This window comes from Heterocephalus glaber, unplaced genomic scaffold (assembly GCF_053883595.1).
Source record: "Heterocephalus glaber isolate CG9 unplaced genomic scaffold, H.glaber_assembly_v1.0 deba00001141, whole genome shotgun sequence".
Classification (NCBI taxonomy): Eukaryota; Metazoa; Chordata; class Mammalia; order Rodentia; family Bathyergidae; genus Heterocephalus; species Heterocephalus glaber.
Genome location: NW_028258201.1, coordinates 496,330 through 512,782, shown reverse-complemented (window position 1 = coordinate 512,782; position 16,453 = coordinate 496,330). Strand labels below are relative to the sequence as shown.

Sequence of the window (16,453 nt, the reverse complement as noted above, 5' to 3'; positions counted from 1 at the left end):
TGAATCTTTTAGAGAATCTGAGATCTAGATTTTGTGAAGCCAGACGACTCCGTGCATTTAGGGAATCTAGGCCTTAGGGCAGAATGTGAAGACTACTTGGTCAACTCCTCAAAAGGAAACGATGGAAGTGAGATGCCTGATAGAATATCAGTGTTTTTCCAGCATACCTCTTTCAGACACTTTGATGAAGTCAGTTTTTCAGTTAGCTGATTTTCACTGACCAGATGTGGCCAATGTACAATCTCAGGATGGAAAGAGAGGAGGGGCAAAATTGGATGGGCAACCCATTTTATTCCCAGGAGTTCACTCATTTCAAAGATACTAAGTAGGCACCAAAGCAGTAACCAGGAATACGTAATGATCAAAAACTAGCTTTCTGGGCCGGGGATTTAGCTCAGTGGTTCCGTCGCTTGCCTTGCAAGCGCAAGGACCTGAGTTTGATCCCTGCTACCAAAAAAAAAAAAAAAAAAAAAAAAAACTAGCTTTCTGGCTTCTAGGATACTGAAGTTTGTTGAGAAGAGGATAAATAATGGAGTGTGCTAAGTGCTGTAATACAGATGTGTCTTGTTTTACAGTACTGAGGACTGAACTCAGGACCTTGCACTCGCGAGGCAAGAGCAGTACCATTGAGCTAACCCCCCCCCGCTATAATACAGATGTGTTATCAAGGTCATTGTTCACATTAAATTAATACACAGATGAACACACATTTGCTTTTGTGTTTGGGGTTTTTTGTTTGTTTTTGGTACCGGGGATCGAACTCCGTTTCGCAAGCAGCGGAACCACTGAGCTAAATCCCCAGCCCTGAACACACATTTGTAAGCCACCTAAGTAAAGTACCGTCGACTTGTGTAAGACCCCTATACTCATTTAAAATAGAATCTTTTGTGTTGTGGGGGGGTGCTCACAATGAAAGCAGTCATGTACTAATAGAAAAAGTGTAGAAATCAAACGATTTGTTTCAATTTGTCCTTACATCAGCTGTAGAAATCTAGGCATTTAACTTCTCAGTTTCAAATATCTCGTTTGTAAGATCTATTTCAGCCTATTTCGTTGTTGTGGGAATAGCTGAGATAACTAATAGGAAAGAGCTTCCTATATGCACATCACATTATCATTCTTCTCATGTCTTATTAGAAAATAACGGTTTTATCATCCTTCCCTCGTCCCTTAAAAAGTGAGGACTTTTGGCAAATCAGTTTTCTGTTTGCCTGCAAACACTTTCTTTAGGATCGTCCATTTAAGGAAAATGACCTCAAAATGTCCGTCGGGGATATATTCTCAGGAAGAAATGACATGACTCCTACTAAACAAGCCAAATCAAAGCGACATGAAATTCCACTGCAGTGAGGAGTCCTTAAACGCCACGCCTACGGGCTATTTTCCAAACTGCCGCCTCCAGCCACGACTGCAACCCGCAAACGGTTTTCATTTCTCATGAGTCAGCGAACACCATGTCTGGGCGGATCGAGGAAGGGCGCTCTGGCCGCACCAGACGCACTGCACGACATCTATGGTACGGCCCTTCTATCCGCGGCCAGCCCCAGGCGCCAAACTCTCTGGTCGCGGTTTGGAAATCTGCGCGGGAAGTGGGCGTTGGGCGGTGAAAAGGTGGTGGGTTGTCCTTGGACTTCGCCAATCACAGTACGCTGCGGTTAACTGATCACGGTCTCTCCGAATCACCTGGACTTTGAGCTAAAGGGGCGTGGTAGGCGGGGCTTCCAATGTGCTTGCGCTCTTGGGGCTTCATCAATCAGCGCACAGCAAGCTGTGACAGACAGGGGCAGGAGCCAGTCAACGAGCTGGCTTCCTTCCGGGCTACGCACTCGCACCACCCAGTTTACGACCGTTACTGGTGGCGCGCGCGCGGAGACTCAAATAGGTGAGTTCTGGGGGCCTAGCCCACAGTTCCCCGGGTACCATCTTGACTCCTCCTGAGGGCGGGAGGGGCGTGCCTTGGGTACAACTGGGCGGAGGTAATTTGGAAATTTAGTTTGGAAATTAGCTTTTCAGATGGTAGTAGACGTCCTTGCCAGGCGCCCGGGCCCAGTTGAGGAAGGAGGACGCCGACGTGGGGCCTCGAGCGAACACTGGAACGCGGGAATCAAAGACGGTGGCCTTGGAATTGAGGCCCAAGGTGTGGCCCCGTGGGCGCCACAGAAGGCAGAGGTGGCATTTTCTGGGAATGGCCACTGGTCCTCAGTTTCCTTCCAGGGTGGCATCTTTAGGTAAATTCCACCCGTGCTGTTTGGAGTTTGTCCTCATTTGTCCTCTCGTCAGTAGGCTCGGTGATGTAATCTCCGTGAAGGCGGGATTCATCTTACACTTGGTTCAGGGTGCATCCCGAAAACCTCCAGCCCTGCCAGGTGCGCTGTAACCACTGGAATGAGCATGAAGGACCGCAGGGAGGACGCGGCCCACTGGTCCAGGCCTGGAGGCAGGGTGTCAAAGACAAGGCTGGGCCGCGACCTAACCCAGCGGTTCCACGCCTGCCTCGCAAGTGCAAGGTCCCGAGTTCGATCCCAGGTTCCAAACAAAAAGAGAGGTTCTTCCTGAGGAGTTTGGATTTTATTTTATGCTGTGGGCTTGAAAAGCCATAAGAGAGTGTTAGACAGGTAGACATTACCTGGGTGATCTCGAGGGAGTCAACCCATCTATGTCGGAGTTTATTTGGAAAAGTGGAGAGTAATAACACCTACTTTAAGGGGTTCTTGAGAAGGGTTAGTGAGTCAGTGCGGGCATGGTGGTGCACACCTGTAATCCCAGCATTCTGGGAGGCAGAGCCAGGAGGATTTCAAGTTCAAGCCCATCCTAGGCAATTTAACAAGACCTTAACTCAGAATTTTAAAAGGGCTGGGGACCTGTATCTCCATGCAAAATGCCGTGAGTTCAATCCCCAGAACGAGGGGGGGGGGGTGTCGGGTGTCAATATAAAGTAGAATAGTCCTCAACACATTAGAGCCTCTATATATAGTCATATATTATGGTTCTTTGTGCTTTAGTCTGATTATACTGATGTGATCTGGTAAAATGTAAGAATCATGGGCCTTTCAGATAGCAGCACATATATTACTGTTTATCTACTTACCAAACAGGTGCTGTGGCACTGAGCTATATTACCAGCCCTACTGTATATCTACTTACCTGGTGTATATCCTAGTGATTTTACCACTGGTTCCCTAATCATATGGCTACTATTCCTGACACAACACAGCGCTCAACACATGCTTGGTGTGTGTTAGCAGAATGGGGGGGGGGTGTTTGTTTTGTTGTAGTTGGAGTTTGTTTCTTTGTTTTTGAGACAGGATCTCCCTGTGTAGTTCAGGTGGCTTTGAACTCACTATGTAGCCCAGGCTGGCCTCAAACTCATGGTGCTCCCCCTGACTCAGTCTCCTAAGTACTGGGATTGCAGGTGTGTACCACCATGCCGGGCGTTTGTTTTGTTTTGTTTGAGACAGTGTCTTACTGTGTAATTCAGGCTGGCCTTGAACTCATAGTGATCCTCCAAACGGCTTCTCAAGTGTTGGAATTACAGGCGTACACCACCACCACCACCAGGCCCAACTGAAAATGGTGTTTTCATACAGATTTTTTTTTTTTTTTTTTTGGTTCCGGGGATCAAACTCGGGTCCTTGCGCTTGCGCAGCAGGCAGCAAAACCACTGAGCTAAATTCCGGGCCCTTGAAAATGGTGTTTTTGAAGAAGCTCTTTTTTTTTTTTGGTAATGGGGATGGAACTCAGGACCTTGCACCTTCAAGGCAGGCAGTGGAACCACTGAGCTAAATCCCTGGCCCTGAAAATGTTGTTTTCGCCACCTGCCTTGCACGCACAAGGACCTGAGTTCGATCCCTGGTACCAAAAAAAGAAAATGGTGTTTTTCAAACTGGGTTGTAACCCAGTAGTGGGTAGTGAAATTAATTTAGTAGACTGTAAATCAGCATGTAAAAACTATAGAGAGAATAGAAAATATTGTACATAGCTGTGTTTTTTTTAAAAGCCTTTTTTTTTTTTGGTACCAGGGATCAAACTGAGGTCCTTGCACTTGCATAGCAGGTGGCAAAACCACTGAGCTAAATCCCAGGCCCAACCTTTTTTTTTTTTTTTTTATCGTTGTAGCACAGGGGATTAAACCCAGGGCCTTGTGCATTCTTGGCCAATGTTCTGTCACTAGTTACAAAAGAATTTTTTTGAGACAATGTCTTGCTGTTTCCCAGGCTGTACTCAAACTCCTGGGCTTACATGATCCTCCTGCCTCAGCCTCCCAACTAAATGCAGCTACTGGCATGTGCCACCAACCCTGGCTTTCAAAATTCTATGCATTTTTAAATTTTTTATGTATTTATTTATTTATTTTTATTCTATTTATTTAATTTTGGTTTTCTTGAGACAGGGTCTCACTATGTAGTTTAGGCTGGTCTCAAATTCACAGTAATTCTGCATCAGCCTCCTGAGTACTGGGATTGCAGGCATGCACCATCACACCCAGCCATTTATTTATTTATTTATTTTTCTGAGACAGGATCTTAGTATGTAGTTTAGGCTGGCCTTCAACTCACTATGTAGACCAGGGTGGCCTTGAACTCACCACAGTCCTGCCTGAGCCTCCTGATTGCTAAGTTTACAGACATGTGTCACCACACCTGACTTTATTTTTTTTATTTGTTTATTTTTTTTGATACCAGGGATCGAACTGGAGAGCTGGCACTTTCAAGGCAGGCGCCAGAACCACTGAGCTAAATCCCCAGCCCTGACTTCTATTTTTGTTTTTTTTTGGTACCGGGGATCGAACTCGGGTCCTTGCACGTGCAAGGCAGGCGGTGGAACCACTGAGCTAAATCCCCGGCATGACTTATATTTTTTGAAACAAATATCTTACTACGTAGTTCAGGCTATCCTTGAACTTATTATATAATCCAGGCTGGCCTTAATTTGTGGGAATCCTTCTGCCTCAGCCTCCTGAATGCTAGGATTACAAGAGTGTGTATTTCAAAATTTCATGTAAATGCTTCAGAAGCATAACAGCAGAATGACTGATGGAAAGAGAAGCGTCAACTTCTGTCTCTCTTCAGGTTTACTCCCAGGTACCGTCTTCTGACACTGTGTGTGCAAACCAGTGATGCGGCTGATCATGATGTGTTTCTTTCCCAGGCCATGGAAGACACCCAGACTATTGACTGGGCTGTTGAGGAAGAGGAGGAGACAGAGCAATCCAGTGAATCCTTGGAGTGTAGCTTGGAGCCTGTAGGGAGACTGCGTGTCTTCGGTGGTGCCTATGGACCAGAAAAAGGTCAGGGGATATTAAGTGCTAAGGGTTAAGGTGGGTCTTTTTTCATGGAAGGTATTAAAAGAAACATGTTTCAGGCTGAGGATTTAGCTCAGTGGTTCTGCCACCTTCCTCGAAAGCACAAGATCCCGAGTTCAATTCCGGGTACCAAAAAAATAAAATAAAATGGAGCCAGATATGGTAGTGTGCACCCATAATCCTAGCACTCTCAGAGGCTGAGGCACGAGGATCACAAGTTCAGTTCTAGCACAAGCAACTTAGTGATTTAGCGAGATGCTGTTCCACAGTGAAAACTAAAAAGGGCCAGAGGTGTAGCTCAGTGTGAAGGAACTATGTTCAAGCCCCAGTATCACCAAAACAATTTTGTAAAGGCTGTATTGTATATATTTTATTACAATTAAAAATATCTGGTGCGGGGCCAGGGATTTAGCTCAGTGGCACCTCACCTGCCTTGCAGGTAAGTGCAAGGTCCTGAGTTTGGTCCCAGGTACAAAAAAAATCTGGTGTGGATGGATAGGGTGTTGCCGGTGAATTGCTTATACTCTTCAGTACCTGGATTCCGTAGGGCTTTTTATTGTTATAATGCTTAGGGGACTTAATGACCTTGGACCCTATCAACTCTCATTTTTAGATTTCCCACTGTACCTTGGGAAGAATGTGGTAGGCCGAATGCCTGATTGCTCAGTGGCCCTGCCCATTCCATCCATTTCCAAACAACATGCTGTGATTGAAATCTCGGCACGGAACAAGGCACCTGTCCTTCAGGATTGTGGGAGCCTCAATGGCACCCAAATCCTGAGGCCGCCTAAGATCCTGAGCCCGGGGGTGAGACATCCTCTGAGAGACCATGAACTGATCCTCTTCGCTGATTTGCCCTGCCAGTACCGCCATCTAGATGTGCCCCAGCCCGTGGGCTCCCGGGGCCCTCTAACTGTAGAGGAGACCCCCTGGGTCCCGGGAGCTGCTCAGGCTACCAGGCCTCCGTTGGCTGAGGACTCGGAGGAGGAGGCAGGTAGGTTTGTGTGTTGGGAGGGTGGGAAACGGATGAGTGTAAAATCCTCAATTTACTCCTTTCTGTTCTTGCCAGATTTTCTTTCTGAAAGGTGTATGGAGAAAGAATCAAGGGCCACATCTTCCCCTTTGACAATAGTTCCAGAAAGGTGAGCACCAAAAGGCCAGACACCTAAGTCTTGGCAGGCAGGAAGAACCAGGGCCTGGAAGGTCAGCCCTTAGAGTTGATTATCTTGAAAGGTGGGGCTGGGGAACCACACATATTCATTCACTGAGCTGGGGTTTTCCTCCCCAGTACTAAGGACTGAACTGGGCTATATCCCTAGCACTTTTTTTTTTTTAATTTTGAGACAGGGTCTTTATAAGTCCCTAAGTTGCCCTGGTAGGCTCAAAATTGTACTCCCCTTGCCTTACCCTCCCAGAGTGCTGCAGTTACAGGTGTGCCACCACGTCCAGTTTCTGTTGCTTTTTTTTGCCAGAGTCTCACTCTGTAATTCAGGCTGGCCTCAAACTCCTGGCAATCCTCCTGCCTCAGCCTCCCAAGTGCTGGGGTTAGCAGGTATACAGCACAACACCCAGCCCTCAGCTGCATTTTTATGAATCACCTCATGTACTAAGTAGAGAGCTAACTGGATGATGGAAAGACAAATGCTCCCAGTGCCTGCCCCTCAGGAAGCTCCAAGTTGACTGGGCTGTCCCTTCCCAGGGAGTAGATGCTGTAGACTTTCTGTTCCCTTCACAGTGATGATGAGGGGCCTTCTCCAGCCCCAGGTGGCTCTGGACCATCTTTGGCTTTCAACTTGGACAATGACACAGATGACAAAGCAGCGAAGTCTGCATCAGTGGTGAGGAATGGTGCCCCAACAAAGGCCAAGCAGCCTGGAGGTGATGGAGCCACACACGACACCTGGCTGGTAAAGGCTCCACCTGCAGTGGGAAGGGACAAAGACACGGCAGTCAGGAGGGATGCAGGCAAGAAGGTGGTTCTGGAGAGGAGCCACCCTCCAGGGGAGGTCAGTGACACAGATGCAGACAAAGACAGCAGGCCAGCCAGGCTCCACCTGGAAAGAGCACAGCCTTCCGGCTTCATGGACAGTGACACCGATGTGGAAGAGGAGGGCATCCCTGCGACCCCAGCTGCAGTTCCCATGAAGAAGAGGCCGATCTTCCATGTAGCTGGAGCCCTCAGCCTGGCGCATCTGCAGGAGAGCCCAGCTGGTAGAGATACAGATGTGGAAGAGCAGAAGCCCCTGCCAGCGGGAAGCCAGACTTCCATGGTGATCAACAGTGACACAGATGATGAAGAAGAAGTCTCTGCAGCGCTCACCTTGGCGCAGCTGAAAGAGAGTGGAGCTGTTCAGTGGAACAAAGACTTAGATGCAGAAAGGGCCAGAGCCCAGCCCATGGTCTCTTTAGAGCAGAACCAAACCACCTTGGGGAGAGACAGCGACACAGACGTGGAGGAGGAAAGGCTCCCAGTGGGAAAGAGGGAATCTGTCCCCAGTGCTTACACAGAAAAGGATGAGGCCCTTGTTACAGCACATTCTAGAGAAAGCCGACCTCCCCGTGGAGACAGTGGTGCAGGTAGGAGCTCCCATGGGACCCACCTGGAGAGAAGCCAAGCCTCCCCCACCACAGTGAACATCAAGACAGAAGCAGAGGAGGAAGTCCCCCCAGGGCCAGCTGTTCCACACCTGGAGAGCCGTCAGGTGTCTGTGGAGGAAACAAATCAAGCAGCAAAGCAGCTCGTGCCTGTTGGGGAAAGCAGACCTCCTGTCAAAGCCAATGTGGAGGGGGATGCAACCTCAGCAGTGGCAGCTGTGAGACAAAGCAAGTGTCTGGCAAAAGGGGATGCTCATGAGACGACTCCAGAAGTGGGGGCCCATGGCAGGGCACCTGTGACACAAAGGGAGCAGGTGGTGCACAAAGGCACCCCAGGAAACCCCACCCCGCCACAGAGAGGAGGAGCACCTACCCCTGCAGAAAGGAAGAGGAAATCATATTTGGCCAGGACCAGGGCCTCCAAAGAGAGCCCTGCTGGTAAGTGGCCCCCTTTCTTCCTCCCTTGGCCCTTGGAATAAACAGTGGGTGTAAGGACTGGGGAGAGGACAGTGGAGGTGAAGTAAGGGACTAAGGGTCAGGTATGCTTTTTTCTTGTCTACTCTGTCCTCCATCCCAGCAGATTGTGAAGATCTGGACCTTCAAGCTACCCAGTGCTTTGTGGAGAGTGAGAGCCTGGAAGGTGAAGAAGACACCTGGGTGGCTGGGGGTCCTGGTGCAGTGGGAGGGCGGAGGCGGAGGCGGAGGGCGGAGGCCTGCAGTTGTGTGAGGGTAGAGCTCAGCTGCCCTTTCTTATGCAGCCAGCCAGGGTTTGGAGGATGAACCCACCCAGGCCTTCCCCTGTGTGCTCGCGCCGGAGCCTGGCCCTTCCCACTGCAGCGCTCAAGCCCCAGGTGCGCAAAACTCTGTGCTCCAAACTTGCATCCTTTCTTGTGTTCTCCATCTCATTAGAAAAAAATTTCATATTAAGGCAGATCCATAGATCGACTAGATCACTTTTTTTTTCTTTTTTTCCCAGTACTGCACTAAGGCTTGAACCCAGGGTCTTCACACACAGCTACTTCCCCAATCGTTTTCGTGATCTTGAGACAGGGTCTTGCTAAATTGCGAAGTTGCCCAGGCTGAACTCAAAATTGGATCTTCCTGCTTCAGCCTCCCAGAACACTGGGATTACAAGTGTGTGCCACCACACGCAGCTAGGTTACTTTTTATTTTTATTTTATTTATTTGTTGGTACTGGGGATTGAACTCAGGACCTTGCGCTTGGGAGGCAGGTTTGGTGCCACTGAGCTATATCCCTGGCCCTGCTGGGTTACTTTTTAAAATGATAGGGCTGGGGATTTAGCTCAGTGGTTCCGGTGCCTGCCTCGCAAGTGCAAGGTCCCAAGTTTGATCCCCAGTACCAATAAATAAATAAATAAATAAACAAACAAACTAAACTAAACTATTGGGGGATATTTCATATGAGAATGTGCTCTCATGGGCTGGGGATTTAGCTCAGTGGTCAAGGTCCTGAGTTCAATCCCCGGTACCAAAACAAAAAAAAAACGTATCTCGAGAATGTGCTCTCATAACACTAAATGTTATAACTACCACCCTTATTTCCAGCTTTTGTTTTAATACCAGATATCTAACTCAGGGGCGCCACTGAGCTAAATCCCCGGCCCTCCAGCTTTCCTTATTAACCCATTTAGGTTTATTACTCATGAGTTTACCTTAATCTTTTCTCAACTTATCACCTTTTTTTTTTTAAACTGGGGATCGAATTCAGGTCCTTAGGCTTGCAGGGCTGGCGGCAGAACCACTGAGCTAAATCTCCAGCCCCCTAGCACCTTTTTAAAATCTCCCTTTCTCTTTCCCACCCTCTCTGACTCTCAGGGGCGCTGGATGAGCCTTGGGAAGTCTTGGCTACACAGCCCTTCTGTGTGGGAGAGCCTGAAGCCTCCGCACCCTGGCCCATGACCGCCCTCCTAGAGGCCTGCAGCTCTCATCTGTCTCCACGAGACCAGCATCCAGGGAGCCCGGCTCACATGGAATCACTGGGGACTGAAGGCAGAGCGACGCAGACTGTGGAGACAGATAGGGGTACAGCAAGTGAAACAGCAGAGAGGGTGACCCCTGAGAGAGGAACACAAGAGAGAGACATGAGGGAGCAGCTAGCAGGAGACAGTGCAGATGAGTTGGAGGAGAAAAAGTTAACTAGGAGGATAAAGGACAGAGAGCAGAAGCAGGTGTTAGCTGGAGCTGCTCAGGGCCCAGAGTCTGGCAGAAAGGTGGAAAGTGTGAGTCCTGAAAGGAGCAGGGAGAGCCCGAAAGAGGAAATGGAGACATCCAAGAAAGCAGGAGAGGAAGACATCCAGAGGGAGACCCTTGCAAGAGAAGCACTCAAGGGGCTTATAGAGAAATCGGTGCCGGAAGCAGGGTGTGGGCTAGCAGAGGCTGGGTTAGCAGTGGCCCTGGAGCAAGGAGAGATGGACCGAGGGCATGGGGACCCCGAAGGGCCGGGGGGCCTGGAAGAGCAGGCTGCCCCAGCAAGCCCAGAGCCTGGAGTGGGGGCGGGGCGCCAGGCAGGTGGAGCGAAGGGAGCCCCAGGGAGCCCCAGCGGGCAGCCCAGAGGTAAGTGAAGGGAGAGGGGAGTCCTGGGAGGTGTGCAGCCTCAGGATAACCCCTGAGCACCCAGCTTCGTGGAACTCAGCACCCTTGTGCTTCTTTTTGTCTAGGTCCTGTGAATGGCAAGAGGCCACCTGCTGAGCAGGCTTCGGGGGTGAGAGCAGTGATCTGGACTTTGCTACTCCAGCCCACACCCTGGCTGGGCTTCAGTTGCTCCTGTCCCCACATCCTCTGTTCTCTGCACCTGCGCCGCTCCTTAGCTGGCCTCCGTCCCTTTGCCCTTGGCACCGTTGTCTGTATTTGTGTCCCATGTGGTAGCTTCCTCTCCTTTTCTTGTGTTTCCTCCTCTCCCTTAGCAGCACCCATGTGTGGAGAGTGCTGTGCTGGGTTAGGGAGAGGTCTGGAGAGAAGACGCTCACTCCTCCGGTTCCCGGTGTGATAGGAGAGCCCGAAGAGAGCAGTGCCCTGAGCACCCAGCCCTCCCGTGGACCTACGAAGCGTCCAGTCCTGACCTCTTTCTCTCTGGCTTCTCTCTCCCCAGGGAGATCCGCAGTCTCCAGACGCGTGCCTGCCTGCTGTGGCACCCGGAGCCTCCATCCCACCCTCAGGCCCCTTTACCTCTCGGCCCCTTCGTTCTCCTCTTGCGTCTTCTGACCCCGCCATTCCCAGGGGCAGGCGCAGTGGGAGACGGGAGGCTCCAGAGCCTGCCCTGTCCTCAGAGCTGGACCCTTTCCCGACAAAGCCCAGTGTTGGGCGCCGGGCCTCCTCCAGGGTGGCCACCACTTCGCTTTCCACTGCTGCCCGTGTGCCCCGCCCTCCCACTCCCATGGAGCAGCCTGCTCCCCCTGGGCCCATGTCTCGGGCAAGTCAGGCCAGGACACTGAGGCCCTCTGCCAAGACTCCCGAGGCAGTGGGAGCAACAGCCCCCGAGCTCCAGGCGTCCACCTGCACCTCCACAGAGCAGCCTGTCGCCCCTGAGCCCACACCTCGGGCCACGAGGGCCCGCACAAGTAGGGCCTCTGCCAGGGCCCCCAAGGCAGCGGAAGCAACAGCCCCCGAGCTGCAGCCCTGTGCCCCCACACACCGCCCCCGCACACCTTGGGCCACCCGAGGGAGAGCACGTAGGGCCTCTGTCGGGAGCTCCGAACCAGTCTTCCCCATGAGCTCTGAGCTGCAGGCGTCCACCTCCACACAGCAGCCTGTCACCCCCGAGCCCGCACCTCGGGTCACTTGTGGGAGAAGAAACAGGTCCTCTGCCAAGACCCCTGAAGCAGTTGAACCAACAGCCCCTGAGCCCCAGCCCTCCGCCTGGACCTCCACAGAGCCTCCTGTCACCCCCAAGGTGACACCTTGTCACACCACAGCTCAGGGCAGAGCCCCCCAGGAATCCCAGCCTTCTGTCACCACAGGCCATGCCCGTGAGCCCATCCCTCAAGCCCGTCGCAGCAGGAGACAGAGGGCTGCTGGGAAGCCTGGCTCCTTCACACCTCCCAGTATCCATCAGCCTTGCTCTGAACCTCAAAACCGACCCGCAAGGCACCAAAGGGCAGGCAGGCTGAGGGCAGCTACGTCCCTTGGGACTGTTCCTGACCCTCCCTTTCCCCAGCTTCCTGAGGCGCCCACTCAGGCCGACCAAATCCCAAAGACAGAACCAGCAGATGGCCCCAGGTCTACCCTGGAGCCACAGCCTGGGGCCCCTCAAAGGCACAGGAGGCCCCCCGCCAGTGCAGATTCACCCCCTCTTCTAAAGCGGCCCCAAAGAGAAGGCTCCCCAAAGACAGTGGTCCCCAAGGGAGAGGAAGACGGTTCTGCAGAGAGGCCTGGCAAGGCAGAGGTGAGAAGAGGCCTGGGCCCAAGCTGGGAGCAGGGGCGTCAGGGCTCGGACTCCCGTCAGGGTTTCTCCTTCCCAGGATGTGGGGGCTCCAGGACCAGGCAAGAGGAAGAGGGACCAGACAGAGAAGGAGCCCCAGGAAGTTCCAAAGCGTGGCCTCCGTAGGACCAAACCTGCTCAGCAATCGACAGCCCCCAGAGTAGGACAGGGGGCCGGGGCTCTGTGGGAGGCCGGGAAGAGGCAGAGGGGCTGGCGAGACGGGTGCTGGGGCTGGGGCTGTGTGACAGTGCAGGCTGACCCCCGCCAGGTCCTCTTCACAGGAGTGCTGGACACCCGTGGGGAGCGGGCCCTGCTGGCCCTGGGGGGCAGTCTGGCCAGCTCGGTGGCAGAGGCCTCCCACCTGGTGACTGATCGCGTCTGCCGGACAGTCAAGTTCCTGTGTGCCCTGGGGAAGGGCATCCCCATCCTCTCCCTGGAGTGGCTGCATCAGGTGAGTGGCCGGGGGTGTGGCAGACCAGTTGAAAGAGTGGCCGGAGAAGACCGCTCACACAGGGTGGGAGGGGAGGGGATGCAATTAGTGAGGCCCGATCCGTTAAAAAGATGTGTGTGGGGGAGCTCTCTGAAAATGCTAGGCAGGAGTGCTGGGTGGGGTGGCCTGAGCCCTGCTTCGAACTGCTACCTTCCTCAGTCTCGAAAGGCCGGTCACTTCCTGCCCGCGGATCAGTATGTGGTGACCGATCCCGAGCAGGAGAAAAACTTCGGCTTTAGCCTTCAGGATGCCCTGACTCGGGCGAAGGAGCGAAGACTGCTGGAGGTAAGAGCCCATCGCCTGCCTACTCCGGCCCTGCCCCAATGGTCTCCAGGTGCCAGGCCCTCTCAGCCCAGACCTCTCCTGTCTCATCTCCATTAGGGCTATGAGATTCACGTGACCCCTGGGGTCCAGCCCCCACCCCTGCAGATGGCAGAGATTATCAGCTGCTGTGGAGGCACCGTCCTACCCAGCATGCCCCGCTCCTATAAGGTATGGCTGGCATACACAGTTCAGTGAGAGGCAGCTAAAGAGATGGCAGGAATGAGAGAAGAAGGATACTGCTAGTTGTGGTGGCTCAAGCCCATAACCCCAGCACCTGGAGGCTGAGGCAGGAGAATCCTGAGTTTTAGGCCAGCCTGAGCTACATAGACTCTGTCTCAAAAAGACAACCCATGGGAGGATTTAGCTCAGTGGTTCCGCTGCCTGCCTTGCAAGCACAAGGTCCCGAGTTTGATCCCCGGCACCAAAAAAGAAAAACAACCCAGGACTTCTTTAAGCCTGTGCATTGCTGCATTTGGAATGTCTCCTAAATTTTTTTTTTCTTTTGGTACTGGGGATCGAACTCAGGACCTTGCACTTGTGTAAGGCAGGCATAGCGCCACTAAGCTAAACCCCCAGCCCATCTCCTAATTCTTTTATTGTGGAGCAAAGTCCTACTGGCTCTTCCTTTTTCATGCCACTTAATTCCTGCAGAAACTAGGTCAGTTGGCCTTTAGAATTTTCCCCAATCTGGGTTTTTCTGTTTGCCCCCTTGTTGTATCATTTATTTTATTCTTCTGTTTTGTTTTGTTTTTTCTTTTCTACTGGGGATTGAACTCAGGACCTTGTGCTTACAAGGCAAGCAGCAGAACCACTGAGCTAAATCCCCACCTCTTCTGTCTTCTGTACTTCCTGTAAATTGTAGTTTGTTTTGTTTTGTTTTGCTTTCTGAAATAAGATCTCACTATATAATTCAGGGTGCTTTGAACTCTGTAGCCCAGGCTGGGCTCGAACTTGAAGCAGTCCTCCTGCCTCAGCCTCCAAAGTGCTGGGGTTACAGGTGTGCACCACCACGCCTGGCTGATTTTGAAAACCTGAGTACATTCTGGTTCAGCTTTTCTGGCAAGAATAATTCACAGGCAGTGTGCAGTGTGTTTGGTGCATGTTAGCATTGGGCTGTACTGAGACTCATCATTAGGCCCCGAGTCTGTTTCTGGGACCCTTCTCACCCCGGCTTCCTCTCTGCTGTCTCCCCAGCCTTGTAGAGTGGTGATCACCTGCCCCCAGGACGTGCCACACTGCTTCCCCGCATCCCGGGCCGGCCTGCCCCTGCTTTCTGCAGAGTTCCTGCTGACCGGGGTGCTGAAGCAGGAAGCCAGGCCCGAGGCCTTCCTCCTCTAGGCCCAGGCACTGTCGTCCACTTGAACACCACAGTGCACATCTCCCTGCCCTGTTGGCACAGCTGGAGTAGGGGAGCTGGGGCTTTAGAAGACCTTGCTGTTCAGATGTGACCTGTGCTGGAACAGGGCAGGGCCCGAGGCTTTCTGGGAGAAGAGCAAGGCAACCACAGACGTTCTATAGTGGCCATAACTGCCAGGTGTGGTGGTGCACACCTGTAACGCTGGCATTCTGGAGGCTGAGGCAGAAGGACTGCAAGTTCGAGCACAGCCCTAAGTGATTTAATGAGGCCCTGTCTCAAAATAAAAATTTGTTTTAATTTTGGTTTTTTCTTTGGTTTTTTTTTTTTTGGGGGGGGCCAGGGATTGAACTCGGGTCCTTGTGCTTGCAAGGCAGGCAGAAGAACCACTGAGCTCAATCCCTGGCCCCTTTTCTTTTCGTTTTTTGAGACAAAATCTTGCTAATGTAATTTAGGCTGGTCTTGAACTCACTATGTAGTCTAGGCTGGCCTCAAACTTGTAATGATCCTCCTGCCTCAGCCTCCCTAGTGCTGAGATTATAGGCATGCACCACCACGCAACATACAATTTTTTTAAAGACCCCAGTCCAGCAAAATGAAATGGCCATTATAAAATCTGCTAATCCTGGCTGGCAGTGTAGCTCAGAGGTACTTGCCTAGCACTTAGGGTACCTGGCTCCTAGCCCAGGCACCACCCCAGAAAAGAAAAAACAAGCAGTGGTGACTGATGTTGTGCTGTGTTACGCACTGCTCGCCTCTGGCTGGACTGCAGCAGGGTTACCACTCCCTGGCACACACAGGCCACCTCCGAATCGGACACCCTGTCTCCCTGGGCTTCATGCTCATCCTCAGAAGAGAGCACTTTGGCATCGGGAGTGAGGCCATGCATGGGATACGTAGCTAAGGGGTTGTGGGATGCTGCTTAAATGTTTTCTTCCACACACCTGGTTGGGAGCATCCTTCAGCTTTGACGTTGAGTAAATCACTCCTCTCTGACCTGCTTCTGCAGTATTTATAACGCCCAGCTTCAGCGTGTTCCTGTGATAAATAAATATTCACTCTGTGCCTTATGGTGTGGTGGGTGCAGTTTGTTTTTGTTTTAATTTCTCCTCTTGAAGCACCATCGTGATTTGGTTTTTTGTTTTTTTGGTACCAGGGCTTGAACTCAGGAACTTTTATGCTTGAGAGGCAGGTGGGGCACCACCGAACTAAATTCCCAGCCCCACCGACATATTTTTTTAACAGTTGTGAGCTGGAGGCAGTGGTGCTTGCCATGACCCCAGCTACTTGGAAGGCAGAGGCAGGTGGATTGCAAATTTGAGCCCAAACTAAGCAACTTAGTGACTTAGCAAGACACTATCTAAAAATATAAAAGTATAATAGCTAAAGCTTGGAAACAGCCCAAGTGCCCATCAACTGGAAGCTGGATAAAGAAGATTTTTTTTTTTAATAAAATGGAGTACTACTCAGCCATAAAGAATGAGAAACTCGGGGCTGGGGATTTAGCTCAGTGGTTTCGCTGCCTGCTGCTCAAGTGCAGGCACAAGGACCTGAGTTCGATCCCCGGTACCAAAAAAAAAAAAAAAGAACAAGAAACTAGAGACATTTATAGCTAAATGGATGCATATTGAGGTCATCTTCTTAAGTGAAATAAATAGGACACAGTGTAAATACCAAATAGTTTCTCTGGTGTGAGAAACTGAAGTGCAAGTAAGAATTAAATTGATTAAAAATATAAAAGTAGGGGCTGGGGATTTCGCTCAGTGGTTTCAGTGCCTGCCTCGCAAGCGCAAGGTCCTGAGTTCGCTCCCTGGTACCAAAAAAAAAGTAAAAAAGGAAAGGGGGTACAGCTCAGTATAAAGTACTAGATTCAATCCCCAGAATCACAAAAAAAAAAGTTGTATCCTTGGTTTTTTTTATTTATTTATTTATTTTGTACCGGGGATCGAA

General features: G+C 51.3%; 1 protein-coding gene across 5 annotated transcripts; it reads left to right on the top strand.

The window, feature by feature from the left end:
* Positions 1-1,730: 1,730 nt before the first annotated feature.
* On the top strand, positions 1,731-15,573 carry Mdc1 (mediator of DNA damage checkpoint 1). Of its 5 annotated transcripts, none has more exons than XR_015450980.1 (15): positions 1,731-1,882; positions 5,149-5,287; positions 5,916-6,296; positions 6,372-6,444; positions 7,038-8,335; positions 8,475-8,537; positions 8,656-8,748; positions 9,734-10,471; positions 10,576-10,619; positions 11,007-12,299; positions 12,376-12,495; positions 12,617-12,786; positions 12,985-13,110; positions 13,207-13,317; positions 14,344-15,573. XR_015450980.1 is itself a non-coding variant. In XM_004847068.3 (15 exons), the coding sequence occupies exons 2-15, from the start codon at positions 5,152-5,154 to the stop codon at positions 14,485-14,487; spliced, it is 4,803 nt and encodes a 1,600-aa protein (XP_004847125.1). In that variant the 5' UTR covers positions 1,731-1,882; positions 5,149-5,151; the 3' UTR covers positions 14,488-15,573. The 5 variants fall into 5 exon arrangements, 2 of the variants coding, with proteins under 2 accessions (XP_004847125.1, XP_087066520.1); XR_015450982.1 differs by having other exon boundaries at positions 12,360-12,495; XR_015450981.1 differs by having other exon boundaries at positions 12,360-12,495; positions 12,604-12,786.
* Positions 15,574-16,453: the final 880 nt, after the last annotated feature.